General features: G+C 39.3%; 1 protein-coding gene across 1 annotated transcript in view; it reads left to right on the forward strand.

Annotated features, from left to right (window-relative positions):
• Positions 1 to 16,515, forward strand: part of fhdc1 (FH2 domain containing 1) — a 36,140-nt gene extending 19,625 nt beyond the window's left edge. The window contains exons 3-12 of the mRNA XM_055205349.2: positions 179 to 240; positions 2,697 to 2,799; positions 3,319 to 3,404; positions 3,496 to 3,596; positions 4,947 to 5,017; positions 7,049 to 7,156; positions 7,239 to 7,309; positions 8,823 to 8,940; positions 9,735 to 9,899; positions 10,949 to 16,515. Coding sequence (XP_055061324.2) covers positions 179 to 240; positions 2,697 to 2,799; positions 3,319 to 3,404; positions 3,496 to 3,596; positions 4,947 to 5,017; positions 7,049 to 7,156; positions 7,239 to 7,309; positions 8,823 to 8,940; positions 9,735 to 9,899; positions 10,949 to 13,114 — 3,051 coding nt within the window. The 3' untranslated portion in view covers positions 13,115 to 16,515. The remainder of the gene's footprint in view (positions 1 to 178; positions 241 to 2,696; positions 2,800 to 3,318; positions 3,405 to 3,495; positions 3,597 to 4,946; positions 5,018 to 7,048; positions 7,157 to 7,238; positions 7,310 to 8,822; positions 8,941 to 9,734; positions 9,900 to 10,948) is intronic.
• Positions 16,516 to 16,994: the final 479 nt, after the last annotated feature.

The raw sequence follows: 16,994 nt of genomic DNA on the forward strand, positions 1-16,994 counted from the left end.
TGTCTAGTTTAAATAGACATTATGTTTCTGTTTAGTACACACACACACACACACACACACACACACACACACACACACACACACACACACACACACACACACACACACACACACACACACACACACACACACCCTTTCATCCAATTTAATTATCTTTTCCATCCCCCTGTTCTCCCAGATCAGCATCCTGGATTCCAAGAAAGGAATGAATATTGGAATTTTCCTCAAACAGTTCAAAAAGTAAGTTCTTCTTATGTGAATGTTCCAGCACAGAAACAAGACCTGATAGTTATAGGAAACCCAATGCTCTCGTGTAAGGGTCATCAGCTCTCAGGCTCTGTTTGACACCTGAGAGTTTACATCAGGGTGTCACGTGCATTCACATTTTCAAGAGATACAAAGAAAGACACAAAGCAGAAGGGAAATTTATGAATAAGCATGAAAATTAAAAAAGCTTTAATTTGGTGTTATGAGGTAAGCAGGTGGTTGTGTCCTGTGTAAATAAAGCTTCTATTTGAATTGTTGAACAGGTATTTCCACATTTATAAAGACAGCGTGACTATAACTGTTCACACAAAATGACAGCAGAGATTATCTGTGATCACAGTTTTTTAGGTGTTTGTAGATGTTTGTGTATTTATGTTTGTTTGGGATGTTTGTTTATTTGTTCTGCATATGCAGTGTTTGTGTATCACATAAGCCTGATTAGATGCCGAGTCACATTCACTGCTATATCACTTATGCCAGAGACAGTGTCGACCTGTGACTTCTTTTATTCAAGGGCGCTCGATGCGAAGTTTGTCACAACATGTATGTAGCCCGTCATGTGTGTGGTTCGTAATTTCAAAATATGTGTTATGCGCGTCAAGTGAACCTATGTGCATTACGTGTCTTGTCAAAATAAATGCCTGCTGCAGACGTGTCTAAAGGGTTTTTGATAAAAAGAAACGCTCGCGTTTGCCAGATACTCACATAAATAATCTCATGCGTAATCAGAGTTTACTGTTAAGGGAGTGTCTTGCGTGTATTTTGTGAATGTGTCTCTTTTATCATAAACAGTTTTGACGCGTGTGCAGCAGGCACTTATTTTGACAAAACATGTGATGCAGATGATTCACATGACGCAACAAACACATACTTTGAAAACACAAGCAACACACACTCCGAACACATATTTTGAATTTGTGCCGCTCGGATAAGCAGTCACGAGCCGCCACTGGCCAGAGACGAGATGACAATTATTGTGGGACTTCATTTTCAGTATTACATGTACACTCACCTAAAGGATTATTAGGAACACCTGTTCAATTTCTCATTAATGCAATTATCTAATCAACCAATCACATGGCAGTTGCTTCAATGCATTTAGGGGTGTGGTCCTGGTCAAGACAATCTCCTGAACTCCAAACTGAATGTCAGAATGGGAAAGAAAGGTGATTTAAGCAATTTTGAGCGTGGCATGGTTGTTGGTGCCAGACGGGCCGGTCTGAGTATTTCGCAATCTACTCAGTTACTGGCATTTTCACGCACAACCATTTCTAGGGTTTACAAAGAATGGTGTGAAAAGGGAAAAACATCCAGTATGCGACAGTGCTGTGCATGAAAATGCCTTGTTGATGCTAGAGGTCAGAGGAAAATGGGCCGACTAATTCAAGCTGATAGAAGAGCAACTTTGTTGTAACCACTCGTTACAACCGAGGTATGCAGCAAAGCATTTGTGAAGCCACAACACGCACAACCTTGAGGCGGATGGGCTACAACAGCAGAAAACCCCACCGGGTACAACTCATATCCACTACAAATACGTAAAAGAGGCTACAATTTGCACGAGCTCACCAAAATTGGACAGTTGAAGACTGGAAAAATGTTGCCTGGTCTGATGAGTTTCGATTTCTGTTAAGACATTCCAGAGGGTAGAGTCAGAATTTGGCGTAAACAGAATGAGAACATGGATCCATCATGCCTTGTTACCCCTGTGCAGGCTGGTGGTGGTGGTGTAATGGTGTGGGGGATGTTTTCTTGGCACACTTTAGGCCCCTTATTGCCAATTGGGCATTGTTTAAATGCTACGGCCTACCTGAGCATTGTTTCTGATCATGTCCATCCCTTTATGACCACCATGTACCCATCCTCTGATGGGCTACTTCCAGCAGGATAATGCACCAAGTCACAAAACTCGAATCATTTCAAATTAGTTTCTTGAACATGACAACTGCAAGATGCTATCCTATCAACATGGGCCAACATTTCTTAAGAATGCTTTCAGCACCTTGTTGAATCAATGCCATGTAGAATTAAGGCAGTTCTGAAGGCAAAAGGGGGTCAAACACAGTATTAGTATGGTGTTCCTAATAATCCTTTAGGTGAGTGTAGTCTTTAACTATTTATTATTGTAAAAATGTATATATGCATATATTCAAATGAACATTTATGAAAAGCATTAATATATGTGACACTGTCTATGAAAACCAGGCTAAAGATTTGTTTTTCGTCATCGATTTTACATTGATTTCAATCTTTAACATGGCCTTACTCAGTCATATTTACACAGAATATTCATTATGTAGGATGATTTTATGTAGAAATTGTCAATTAAGAAACTGAACATCACATCTGTACATTGATGTGTACTACGTTGGGTTGTGCCATAGCTAAAATAGATGGTCTCTTTTTTTACTTGTTTTGTTCTCTTTCAGGTCAAATCATGCAATAGTAGAAGATATCCGTTTGGGTAACAGTAAACCGTATGGAGCCGAACCGCTGAAAGAACTACTCAAACTTTTACCTGAGTCAGAGGAGGTGAGAAGATCTCTTAACATCACATATACGTAATATAGCTTGCATCTCGGGGATACAGTACAGTACTTTTCGTTAGATTGCAAAAAAGATCCTTACATAAATTATTTATTCGACACGGCACAAGATGTACGTGAAAATGAGATGCATCCTTTAAAAACATTTTGACTAGATCCATCCCAACATGTTCACGTGAAAGATAACATCAGCAGAGGTCTATATTTGCAAAACACACTGGTGTATCAAATGATCTAGTTGATGTAATCACAAAGACAAAATCAGATAACATTGTTAAAACTGTGTAAACTGCAGTGCCTGGGCTGAAAACATTAGATCACACAAAATTAATGTTAATACAAGTTCTAAACAGGGCCACTGATTCATTTATAAAGAACGTGTTCTAGACCATTTTATGTACTTGATTACTGTAAATAATCTTGAATATGATCACACCCAGTCAGTAATGAGTGTTTGATCGAGCTTTGCTTTGAAAACTGATATCATGCACAATATCTTGACTAGGTGACGAGATTAAAGGAATTCAAAGGAGACCCCAATAAGCTGACCCTGGTCGATTCCTTCATGTTCCTGTTGATTCAAGTGCCATGGTTAGATATGCACAAGAACATCCTATTGTTCATAATGTTTAACCCTTTACGAAAAAGCAAGTGAACTATGATTGTGTGTACACTTTTACAGCTTTGAGGTACGCATTGAGGCTATGATACTTCAAGAAGAGTTCCACCCGTCCTGTGTGCTCATGAATCGTGAGATTACTATTGTGCGTCAAGCTACTGAAGGTAAGAACATAAACAGTAATTTTGCTGTCTTTGGTCTGTCTTTGATGTTCATATATCTGAGAAACAGGAGTTGTATGTATGTAAATATATATATATATATATATATATATATATATATATATATATATATATATATATATATATATATATATATATATATACCCCCTAGTGATCAAGTGTATAAAGTGCAAACTTGATTAAAAATTGAACTAAAATTTCTGAGCTGATCTGCAAATGAAGAGATTTGTTGCAAAACGAGATAAATCAATTTTTTTACATTTTTGTCAAAACATGTTTATTATAATGTTATCATGTTATTATTTTATGTTATGGTGCTACTTAGCTGTATTTTTTTAAGTTATGAAGGTTTAAATCAAAACAAACCAACTGCAGTTGAATTGATATTAATTGGAATGCACAACCAAAAAATTTGATTTCTGAACAAATAAAAAAACGGAGTTATCTCGTTTTGCAACGAAACTTTTCAAATGTAGTATACAGTATTTGGATTAGCATTTTGTCTTTATCTGCAGCATTTCTTTGTTGAATATGTCATTTGATGCGTGCAAAATACTGGACACACATGCACACACACACACACACACACACAAAATATAGGGCAAATTTAATTCATATAGATTTAACAACACTTGCAAAGTGATGTGATTTATGTTGGTTTAAATAAATATGCCTGATTCACACAGAATGCAATTAAATGTCACTTGCTCTACTAAATTTTGAATGATGGGGTAAAGGCACCAAAAACAGCCATACAATGCAAAAAGGAAAGACTAGTTAGCCAAAAATATGAATCGGTTCATGGATTTAAACAAAAAACAGTCTTTTTGCATGTTGCATGTAACTTTTATTTCTAGTAATCACCTGGAATATTGCTACATGCAGTTTGGTAGTTTGCTCAATACCCATATTATTAGCCTATAGTTGAGATCTTAGTTCACAAGGTTTAATGGCCCTGATTTACTATTAAACAGTCGAGGATCATTTCATTAGGGCTCGGTTGTACAGTCACTTTCTATCTTTCAGCCTTCCTTATTAGCCTTTTCAAAAATCAATGGCTTGTGACCCTTTCAAACCTCAACAGTACTTAATCCTAATAGCACGTATGCAGAGCTCTTATTTATCATCTACTACTGTTGAAAACCATTAGGGAACTTCACATTAAGCTTTATTATTTGAGCATTAACTAATCCTGTATCTTAAACAACATTTTTGTATGAATTATATGGCCAAATACATTACACAGACTATATTCAATATGTCTGAAAATAGAAACAGCATTTAGAATCTGGATGGGCTGTGAATACTGAATTTATATTGATTTTTCCACAGAGCTAATGACTTGTGAAGAGCTCCATGCAATTCTACACTTGGTTCTCCAAGCAGGAAATATCATGAATGCCGTAAGAATTGTCTCTTTTTATCACTAGCTTTTTCTCCCTGTCTTTCTGTTGCTCCATAATCGTTGCTCTCAGACCCCTCACCCCAAAATATCTTAACAGATATGAAAGGATTTTATAACATTAACTGGACAATAAGGTGGTTGTTTCCACACATACATTTTTTACCTTGAATTTAATAGCATTTTTCCATTTAGAGATAATTTGTAAACAGGGATCTTTGTCAAAATGTCAGATAATCATCTCTGTTTAAATAATGTCTGCTGAGATCAAACAGATGTCAAAGAATTTGAGCCTATCGCAATTATAAAGGAGCTGACACATTTACTGATTCGTTTTAAAGAGTGAATTATACTTCTGCGTTCGTAGCTCTGCGTAACCTGACGCACATCTCTCAAAAAAAATGTGTTTGTGAAATGTGAAAACGCACTGTGATTGGTCTTCTAGAACCCCTCCCTCAGGTAAAACAAAAACTAAAAATCTATGCATTTTCTCATATGGATGTCTGTTTGTTGAGGAGTTGAGGAGCGATATTTACCAACTCAAGCTGCAACAAAAGTCGCTTTTGCTTTTATACTGTGTATACACCACATGCCCGTGGACACAGCCTCCTAGCAGTCTGCATGTGTACTTGCACATAAACACGCACAGTGACGCAGAAGTATTATGACAACTGATGTCTAGCCTATAACATAGATGCTACGCCATAGGTGCAGAAGTATAAATCAGCCTCAAGGCTGTGACAAGGAAGTTGTACATCATGATTATTATTGTTGCAGAAAATAACTTATGGTCAATTGAACAGACACTGTAACACTAAAACTGTAACTGTGACAGTCACACAACTGCTCTGGGCACAAAGGTTTGATCCAAATGCTGCTTTATTAATGGAACCATCTAGAATCATAATCCATGAGCCAGGCAAAGAATCAAAATGTGTAAACCATTTCGAAGACAAACACAGAGGCAGAAACCACAGGAAACCCAAGGACCTGGAAAACCAGAGAATGTTTGGAATTGCAGTGTACTACACTAACAAGACTTTGCAAAGTCTGAGTCATTTAACAGGGTTTATTTAGGCAGATTTAAAACGATAATGAGAAGCAGCCGAAGGTGAAAGAGACATGATGAGTTCAGGCAAAGAGTTATGGGAAATGTAGTGCAAAATGACACTGTCCAGGAGATGGGAGGAGTGCCCTCTGGTGGAGCACACTGGTCTGAAGATTGAGAACCAAGCAGGAAGCTGGTGCAGAGCCACCAGGGCAGGAAGCCAGGGCGGAGCTGGAGACCTGCATGGCAAAATATGAGAGCGCCATGGCAGAGCAAGAGGAGGAGCCTGGGGAGACCAGTGAGCAGGCGGCATAGCAGGAGTGCACCACGGCAGAGTAAGTGTGTACCAGGGTGAAGCAGGAGTGAACCAGGGTGGAGCTGATGGAGACCAGGGAGGAGCCGACAGAGCAGGAGTGCACAAGGGAGAAGCCAGCTGAGCAGCAGAGACCTGGGAGGAGCCGGCGTAGACCAGGGACAGAGTACAAGGGAATCCATCTTGACCATGGCACGGAGCATAACAAAGTTAGGAGCAGCATTTTTGGCCGAGAAGCAGCCTGGGCTGGAGCTGGGGCAGCTGCCTCTGGGGGAACAGCAGAGCTGTATGCAGCCTAGACTCACGCAATGGCAGTAACAAACACAGGCAGAATCTCTGGGACCTCCGCACTTGGGACCACCAGAACAGGCACCTCTGGGTTGTCAAACACTGAAACAATGGGAAATGTAGTGCAAAATGACATTGTCCAGGAGATGTGAGGAGTGCCCTCTGGTGGAGCACATGGGCAATCCAGCTTGTGAATATGTATGACAAAATAACTATCCTCCTTCAGGAATGAAACGCTAAAGTTAGTTTCCAGTGCTGATATTTGGTATCATTGTGAATAAAGGACATTGTACATATGAGTAAAGGATGCTGTAACTTTATTGGAAATGATAGGATTTCATGTTGTAAAGTGTCTATTAACAATGCCCTTTGTCTGTTTGTAGGGTGGCTATGCAGGCAATGCTGTGGGTTTCAAACTATCCTCTCTTCTCTCTCTGGCTGACACGAAGGCCAACAAGCCGGGCATGAACCTGCTCCATTTTGTGGCACTGGTAACTCTCTGCGAACAAAATGCCAGTTTTTTTATTTTATTTTTTATATTGTGCATTAAGAGTTGTAATTCTTTGCACACAGGAAGCACAGAAAAAGGATGAGGCCCTTCTGAAGTTCCCAGAGAAGCTAACACATGTTCAGCGTGCGGCAAGGTAACAGTGATGTTGATCTCGCCACAGTCATTAAATGTATATTCTGCTACACACTGTATAGAACTATATATTCCCTATTGTGTTTTAAGTTACTTTATGCTTTTTACATGAATGGAAATTCAAAATATACAGCAGTTTTTTGTAACACTTTAGAATGGGGAACACATTAGTTATTAACTATGACTTTTGCCACAATAAACTCCTAATGTACTGCTAATTAATAGCTAATAAGGTAGTTGTTGTTGTAGTGGTTAGAATTTGGTATGGGGTTGAATTAAGTGAATGTCGAACATGGTCATGCAGCATAAGGCACTAATTTGAGCTTGATGGGGCGGTTTCCCGAACAGGATTTAGATTAATCCAGGACTAGTCCTTAGTTATATTAGGATATTTAAGTAGTTTTTTTACAAACATATCTTGCAAAAAAAAACAACAACAATATGGGTGAGACAAAACAATGGCACTGATATATGTTAAGATGTGGTGTTTTTAAAGTCGCAATGAAATTGAAATGAAAAACTATATATATATATTTTTAATATTGTGGTATTATTAACAAATGACTTATCTGTGAGCTTCATTATTTTTATCAAATTTGTGTGTGCTCATAATCTTTCATCAAAAATGCAAATCTCCTCCCCTCCTCAAAACGATCTCTCTTCACTTCTGGTCATATGATATGGCAGGTGGGCGGGGTCCGGGAGAAGATTGCATCGATTAGCAATTAGCAACACGACCCAACTTTAAACGATCCAATCAGATCTCGATGGACAAATTCAAATCCAGCCCTGCCTTATTTCATTCCAGAAGCCGTTTCATTCGGATATACGTCACCAAGGGGGAAAATAAGGCAATCGCTACTTTCGTTTCATGGCGACTTTAAATTAAAGGCAGGGTGCGTGATTTTTGAGAAACGCTTTGGAAAAGGGAGTCGGGGCGAGTACCAAAACACACTTGTAGCCAATCAGCAGTAAGTAAGCAGCATGTCTAGTAACCGACATCTTTGCCTGGGTTGCGTATGTGTGGGGCGGGTCTATCAAAAGGAGGTCCAGATTCTATTGGGTTAGGGGCATGTTTGTGTAGGTGATTTTAAATGTCAACATTGGCTTTCAAAGATCATGCAACCCGCCTTTAAGGGAGCTCAAACATACATTTTAGTCTGTTCGGGAAACTATAAGTACTTATTAAAAGCTAAAATAGGCATCTAATTTAAAAATAAAAATTGATCCTAAAGTGTTAGAAAATGTTTTACTATTTTAGGATACATTTTTTCACATCAGTCAATTATTTTAGTGTGCTCTTTTTTACATGAACCCACAAACAAACAAAATAAACTTGTTGGCTGCTTTAAATGCAGCAAAGTACCAAATGTATTATTTTACCATATTGCACTGCTGTCTGTACTTTATTTTAGAAATTTATTTTCTTTCTCTTCTCCCCTTATCTTTTTCTTCTTACTTATCTGCTGTCTGTTCTCTATCTTTTACTGTCTTGTTGATTTTTATTGCTGTAGAATCTCAGTCGAAAATATTGAAGGAGAGTTTTCCTCTCTTTATGTCAAAACACGTTCGTTGGAGGAGAAGATTCAGGATGACAAGGAGCTGCAAAAGCAGCTGGATTCATTTTTGCAGGTAAATCAATTATTTATTCATCTACCAAATTGAGACAACGTTCTCCGTTGTTTTTATTGTCATTTTGTTTTTACTTTATGTGTTTTCATCATGGTAGCTTAAATATTTGTTGTTATTGTAAAAATCTTCTGAAACAGAAAAACAGTTGTACCAGAAAGACTCAGGAAGCAATGTAACGTTATAATATTTATTTAACAAGTTGTAAGTAAAAGAATGCAGCGATGATATAGTTCTTTGGATTAGACCTCGTTCATAGCTCAAAGCCGGAAGATTTTAGGTGTAAGGCCAATTTCCTGAATAAAGATAGCCTACAAATTGTCCCCCTTACATGGGTCCTTTCTGCTCCTGCCTAACTGTGGGTTCACACCGCCACCGGCGTGAGCATCAAAGTGGCCAGAAGTCATTAATTTTCAATGAGAGCCGGCGCAAGCTCCGGTGATCAGCGGCATGCCGCGCTTTGGACGGTGTGAGTGTCGAGGAGAGTTGAAATCAGGCTAACTTTATGGTAATTATCTATGACGCGGTTCGGCAGCAACCAATCGGAAGGCGGAAACGTTCCACGGCAGCCAAACGGAAGGGGGAAAAGGATTTCAGAGAATGCATTCAAGCATCTTAGAGTGTCCACTACTCTTTTTCTATAAGCGTCATTGGCAGGCCAGCCAGAGCATTTTTTGACGCTCTCGCCGGTGGCGGTGTGAACATACAGTAAGACGAAGGCAGGGGCACAGTCTACCAACGATTTATGGACATTTATGTTAATTTTGTGTTCATTTGCCCCTTTTCTTATTTGTTAGAGCTCAACACAGGCCCTGCAGGACCTTAAACGCCGCAGGATGGACATGCGCAAGGAGGGCAACGCTGTCATTGACTTTTTCTGTGAAGACAAAGAGACCTTTCAACTGGATGAGTGCTTCAGAATCTTCCAAGACTTCTGTCTGAAGTTTAACAAAGCTGTTAAGGTATTACCTTTTGACTAACATGTAAACATATATTCTATTAATACATCACACTACTGAAAAGCTAGTAGCTGGTTTGTGCTGGTTTAAGGTGGCACTAGCTAGTTTACGCTGGTCCTCCCAGCCTGACAAAGCTGGTCATGCTGGTGGGTCAGCTGGTCTTCCAGCCTGAACAGCTAAGTCCAGCTAGACCAGCTTAAAAAGTAAACAAAACACAGCTAGACCAGCTTGCTACACCAGCAAAACCAGCTTTCTACACCAGCAAAACCAGCTAAATCCAAGCTGGTAGACCCGCTAAACCAGCTCACCAGCTTATGCTGGTCTTAGCTGGATTTTTCAGTAGGGTCAGTAAAGTACAGAAATCAAAGTTTATCTGACATTGGGAAATTTTATGAAGCAAGCTACAGATGTAGTCAAGTTAAATTTTTTGTTAAAAATTACATATTGGTTTTTTAAATGTGTCTTGAAAAGAAAATGTAGATTATAGGCCATTTCAAAAGATGTAAACACTACTGGTCCAGAAACACTTCCTGTTTCAGTTTTTGACTGTTTTTTTATTATTTGACATATATCATTATCTTTAAGATGTTTGTTTAACTTTTTGATTCAGTTCTATATGTTCTGTTGGTTGTATTTTATCCCAACGTTTATCTAGTGTTAAACTGAAACATGAAGTGCTTCTGGACCAGTGTTGTTTACATATTTTGAAATTGTCTATATGGGGTTGCTGTTCAACACAATTTATCTGGCAATAATATTTAATGCCTGTCTAATTTTTCCTGTGCACTGAAAGTTTAGTCTGTATAATGGTCATTTTGCATATTCTAAACTCAAATTAGATTAAATTAGACACAAAAACTGTGTTCAAAACACTAAAATTAGGCAAATGTGTTTTCTTTTGATTGATTTCCCAGGGCTGTTTGGAAATAATCAGTTGTGGAAATGTCCTTGGTTTCAAGAACAAGATATTAATTTTGCATCATATTTGGTGTAAAAGGGCCTTTAGTCAAACCCTCTTAAAGTATAGTAATTTCTTGTCCCTTCTCCTGCAGGACAACCAGGAAAGAGAACTTAAAGAGGAAGCCAGACAGCGACGCTTACGGGAACTGGAGGAGAAACGTTTTGCCTGGGCTGGAGAAAATAGTAAAAAAGATGGTGACAATTTTGGTCGCAGTAGTAGTGAAAATGATGTTGACATCCTAACTAAAGGAGGCCTCATGGACTTTTTGCTTAATTCAAGACCTCAAAGCCCCCACAGTCCTTTAGGACGCTCAGCTAGTGCCCGTCGTTACCATCATACAGTTGGTGACCGTGGCTTTGTGGAGCTCCCCGCTGGGTCTTCAGCATCTGACTACACCAAGTTTAGCAGTCTTCCACGGTCAGGCAGGAACCATAAAAGAAAGACCATTCCCTGGCTTGTTTCACAAGGTGATAATAGGGAGCTGGGTCCACAAAGTCAGGCCTACCAAGAGAGGGATGCAACTTCACCAAAGGCTGAAACAGAACCTATCAGTCCTTTAGCTAGATACTCAACCTCTGGCTACAACATGAACAATGATCGCCATAATAATAATAATAATAATTACACTTCTCTCTCTGAAGGTGGAGTGATCCCTCAATTAGATAACTCAGAAATTTTTCTGGAGACATCTGGACAAGGTGTTGGACACATGAGTGTTTATGTGGAGAAACACACACTAGTTCCTGGCCTTCAACCCTTTGAAATAACCCAGATCAATAATAACAGTTATGTCAGTGTAGACAACCCATGTGAAGTGATTGTGACAAGCCTGGAAAGAGATGAAGACCGTTCCAAACCATTTGTCCTTGATACCCCTCCATCTAGTAGAAGTTCTGAGGATGGACCCAAGCCAGATAAACTATTTGATGACAAAATGATCTTGTCCCAATGGGAGGAGGTGGACATGAGCACCATTTCCTCAACAACTTGTGACACCCCACTGCCTCTTGATCCCTCGGTGTCCAATAAAAAACCTACGTTGAGTGTCATGGACTGTACTGAAACCGATTGTTCAATCATGTTGGACTGTTCTGAAATCGAAAGTTTTCCCATCATGAAGGAAGGATCTGGAATTAACTCAAAGCTAAAGGATGCCAACCTTTCAAGAGTCATTCAGGATGCCAATTCCCTTTCCTCTAATTTTGAGTCCATCAGTGGTCTCCCAACAACTGATGAATATCTCGCAGGAAAGCTTGACCAAGAGTGTCCAACAGCATTCAGTCCATCTGTAACTACTGAAGAAGCAGAGACAGATAGTTGTGGTACAGCTGAGGGGCATAGAGTTCCTGAGAAGGCAGTCCAGAGCCGTAGACCCAAAGCAACCAGTCTTGCCAAAACCAAGACTGGGACCAAATCAGGGTGTATTCCTGGCATTCGTCCTTTAAGAACTCTCACGACAACTGAGACGCAAAGCATGCGTAAAGTGGTGCCCATTACAAGGCAGAATCGATCTAGTAGTACCATAAAGAAGGCAGAAAACCCCCCCGGACAGGAAACCAGTGCTGAACCCAGACGTCCACTTCGTGACCAAAGCATGCCAGCTAGAAGAGGTGAGAGACAAAGCAGACCTGCTCGGCATTCCAGCCTCCCTCCAGGTAATCCCAAAACACAAAGAGGAACACCAAACAATGTTAATACTGGATGGGCAAGGGACTCCACTCCACGTGCAACCCCCCTCAGGAAAACAAGTGCCAAACCTATCCGTATCATCTCAAAACCACCACCGGAGGAAAAGATGTGTCGTTCAACAATGCGAGCCTTGGCCCAAGCTCAAGCCCAAGGAACCTCAGAAGGAGTTACACCAGAAACTCCCAAGCACACCCACAAGGTTTCTTTGCCCAGCTTTGCCCGTAACACAGTAGCATCCTCTTCCAGATCTAAAAAAGACTTGCCCCCAACACCTGTAACAGGAACACCATCAAAGACCTCCACTTTATCAAGAACTGGCTCTCAGAGATTGACTTCTGGTGTAAGAACAGATTCTGTAAGTAGTGGACTTTTGACAAAGAGTGAAGATAAACTAGGTGGGTCTTTAAGGAAGGTTCAAAGCGCAAGGGCTTCCAGTCGAAGCACTCAGAGTAGTGACACAACCCCTTCACAATCTGGACGAGAGCACTCCTTCAAAAGTAGCAGTTTCTCAGAAAAAAACACACAGATTAAAGACTCAGCCAGGACCAGTAAACCCACGTGGAAGTAGAGTGTGATTTTTACTTACTACATATAAAAAACAAGACAGATCAATTTGTTTTCTGCACATACAGTAGATTTACTTAAGAGGCACAGTGTCCCAAATATTGTTCTGAATGTATCTAAAGGCTTTAAAGTAGCTGAAGTAGATGCTTGGCAAGAGTTTTAGAGTTATGTAAGCTACTGTCACTATTTGACAGCACATTTTAGTAGCACTTTCACATCCTGTCAAGGATGGTTTTGATGGCCTTTTCTTATACATGTACTTGACACGTATCATCAAACATTAGGAACCAAACAAATCAATCACAAATTATACGTGGTGTTAGATTATTTTTTTATTAATTCTGCATATGTATATTGTGAGCTGTTCTCACAAACTCCTGAAGAAAAACAAATTGTCATATATTGACATGCTTCTTTATCGTGTACAATATTTAGTTAAAGTAAAGCGTGGTACTGTTTAATAGGACAACATTTCATTAAAACAAATGAATGTAAACAAATGAAACACTTTGTGTTTTCTGTGCATGACAAATCAAGCTGAAGACTGTTTTATGAATATATCTATGAATGTTATCCAAATACACCTTAGTGTAGATGATGCAATGGAAATTGAGTACTACATCTAAAAGTTTGAAGTCTATTCAGTCCGGTTTTTGGAAGCATCTTTCATGACGGCTTTGAGTTTTCAGTTTTGTTATCTATTTTGCCTACAAGCTGCTATATATACACTGCTGTTGTTGGCACTGTATTTGTGACTTTTTTGTGATCATACTGCTAATTCTATGTTTGTAAAGCCATACTGTTTACCAAGAGTGGCAAAACCTGGTGCAGGAGGGAAGACTATATTATTTTCTGAGTGGCCTAAACTTTTGAGAAAGCACATACACTGCAAGCACGTTGAACGTAACATGTTCTCACTGTGAACATATTGTTGTCAAAATTTGTGCTTGAAATTAAAGGGCCGTTTACACGACAACGTTTTTACCTGAAAACAGGAAAGGTTTTATTGTTTTGGCAGTTTGTTTAAACGAAAACAGCATTTTGGGGTCCTGAAAATGCAAAGAGCTTCCAAAGTGGGTACAAAGTGCAAGTCTTTATCCTTTTCATGTAAATGGCAAACATGCAAATCTGTGAAAGCACTGATGTCAAGCTCATGCGTGTTCCACGTCTACAGGTCTGCAGGCATGTGCATTTTATCATAGACACACAACATTGGCACATGATTGTGTTTGTATTGCTAAAAAGTTGAAGTAACAAACCACATTCATCATCCGTCCATACGAAACTGCCAGCTGCTTTCGCCATGTTGTTTGTTTGTCTTTCCACAGACTACTCCTTCGTCACTTCCCTTACTGTGCGTTCACACCAGCTGCGGTAGAGGCGACAAAAACGTGCTATTCGCGTGTAGTTGGACGCATAAACGTTTTGAGTTTACTCGCTTTATTTGCCCATTAAATTCTAGTCATTAGAGACATTCACGTGGGATTGTGTCATGGGAGGGGCTTCTGCAACTCCGCTCGCTTCCTGTAATCAAGTCACTAGAGCAAGCTCCTAATTGGTTAGCGCGGCATTATTCAACTCGCGTGTTTCCTGCGGCAATGCTCAATTCACGCGGAACGCTTCTAATCACGTCTTTGGATTGACTTAACATGTAAATCACTTGTGCTTGTCACCTCTTCTGCGTCTGGTGTGATTGCAGAGTGCGTTCACACCACACGCAGAAGAGGCGACAAAAACACGCTATTTGCGCGTAATTGGACGCTTGAGCATTTGGAGTTTATTCGCTTCTTTCCGTGTGAAACTCTAGTCATTTAAGATATTAACACGTAAATTCGTGTCATGGGAGGAGCTTCTTCTGCCTCCGCTCGCTCCCTGTAATCACGTTACTCCTGATTGGTTAACGCGGCGTAAATATCCACCAAATTTCAGATTATTGAACTGGCGTGTTTCCCGCGGCAATGTTCAATTCATGCAGAACGCTCCTAATCGCGTCGTTGGATTGACTTAACATGTAAATCACTCGCACTTGCTGCCTCTTCTGCATCTAAATTGTACGCTTGAACATTTTGAGTTTACTCGCTTCATTTGCGCATAAAAGCCATGCGTGAAATTCTAGTCATTCGAGACATTAACGCGGAAATATGCGTCATGGGAGGGGTTCCTTCTGCCTCCGCTCGCTTTTTGTAATCACGTCACTGCTAGATCAAGCTCCTGATTGGTTAATGCGGCACGAAAATCTTCAAAAGTTCAGATTTTTCAACTCACGCAAATCATGCTGTAACGCTCAAATTGCGCGTTCTGTGCCATTCGTGCTGCCCCATTCGCACTTACTGCTCCTTAGGATGTCTATCCGCGTCTTTGCATTGACTTAACATGTTAATCACTCGCTCTTGCTGCCTCGTCTGTGTCTGGTGTGAACGCACAGTTAAGGGCCTTTGCTAGTTTATAGTGCCGTTGCCACCCACTGGCCTGGCATGCATTATACAACATTTTTAGTCGTTTTCGCTTTTCCATGTAAACGCAGATCGTTTTAACAACATTGTCGTTTTACACAAATGTGAAGGAAAAACGTTTACATTTTCAGTACAATCGTTGTCATATAAATGTAGCATATTTGGCAAGTTCTTAAAACATGTATGTTTACATACAAAAAAAACGTGTTGTTAAAAAGTCAGATCAGTTAGATCAAATCAGTGTTAATACAGCCTAATTGGAGAATAAAGTGTTAATAAAATCCAGTTAGAGAAGAATGAAATTAACCTGATTGTTGGGGTACTTTCTGTGACTACAGCTCTTGTCTAAGAAACTTTTTGGACAACACAGGAATTCTCTTTAGATCTCTTCTATCTCTGTCTATTAAGTAGCAGTGATTCTAAATCATTTGTTTATATTTAAACATATAATTCATAAATAGGCCTAACACAGAAGGCCTAAAATTATTCTACCTCTAAAATCAGATTTGCCACTTCTTGTTATGTTCTGATGGCTTCCTAATCAAGTGAATCAATGGCTTTTACAGAATCCTGCAGATGTATCTCAGTTACAGCATACAATGTCTTTTTTTATGTTCTCAGAAAGGTTAATGTACTGTATTGACATATTTGTATTTAGCACAGATTCGTTAATGTGCTATAAAATGCATCTATTGTAACGTGGACAAGTGGAATCCCTGTTCCTGCTATATACATTAGTTTAACCTTAAAAACAATAACAGTAGTCTATTCAAATATTAAGATTCATTTGTCTAGTCAGACAATTTGACACATATGTCAATGTGTTGTACTTTTTATTGATATTGCTCGGAATTTCTATTTTGAATGTTACTTTTGAGCCTTTTCCTCTGTGATTGTATTACAATCAATATAAGCTAATCAATAAATAAATATATTTGAAAAAATATATTTTCAAAAAGATTCCACAGCTTGCTTGACTGTTTAGAAATGGCCTGATGATGTTATACTTGAAACCAACATCAATAACGTAGTAAACATCGAAGCCACTGCGTCTATGAGAGATCATACTAATATAGCTTCAAAGGTCTTTCTGTGATGCAAATGTAGTCAGGCAAACACAAAAGAAACTATAAATCATTTCATACAGACAAAAGTAAATGGTCAAGTAACAGAAAATGTTTGACCCACTTTTTATTTGCCATCTATCTTTTTGTGGTACATTATGCTATAGTTCTCTCCAGTCTGCCTCTAATGCTCAAAATGCCACTTATTTCAGGGTAAACATATATTTCAATGTTATACACAAAACCTAGTTCTTATTTAGTTCAACTCCACCTGCTGTTCATTCTTTATGGGGGGATAATACAGTATTGGGTTGGTGTTGGTGTGAATGCCTTTTCCCACCGTCTGACTTTTATGGTGGTCTCAGTT

Source organism: Misgurnus anguillicaudatus, chromosome 3, assembly GCF_027580225.2.
Source record: "Misgurnus anguillicaudatus chromosome 3, ASM2758022v2, whole genome shotgun sequence".
Taxonomy (NCBI): Eukaryota; Metazoa; Chordata; class Actinopteri; order Cypriniformes; family Cobitidae; genus Misgurnus; species Misgurnus anguillicaudatus.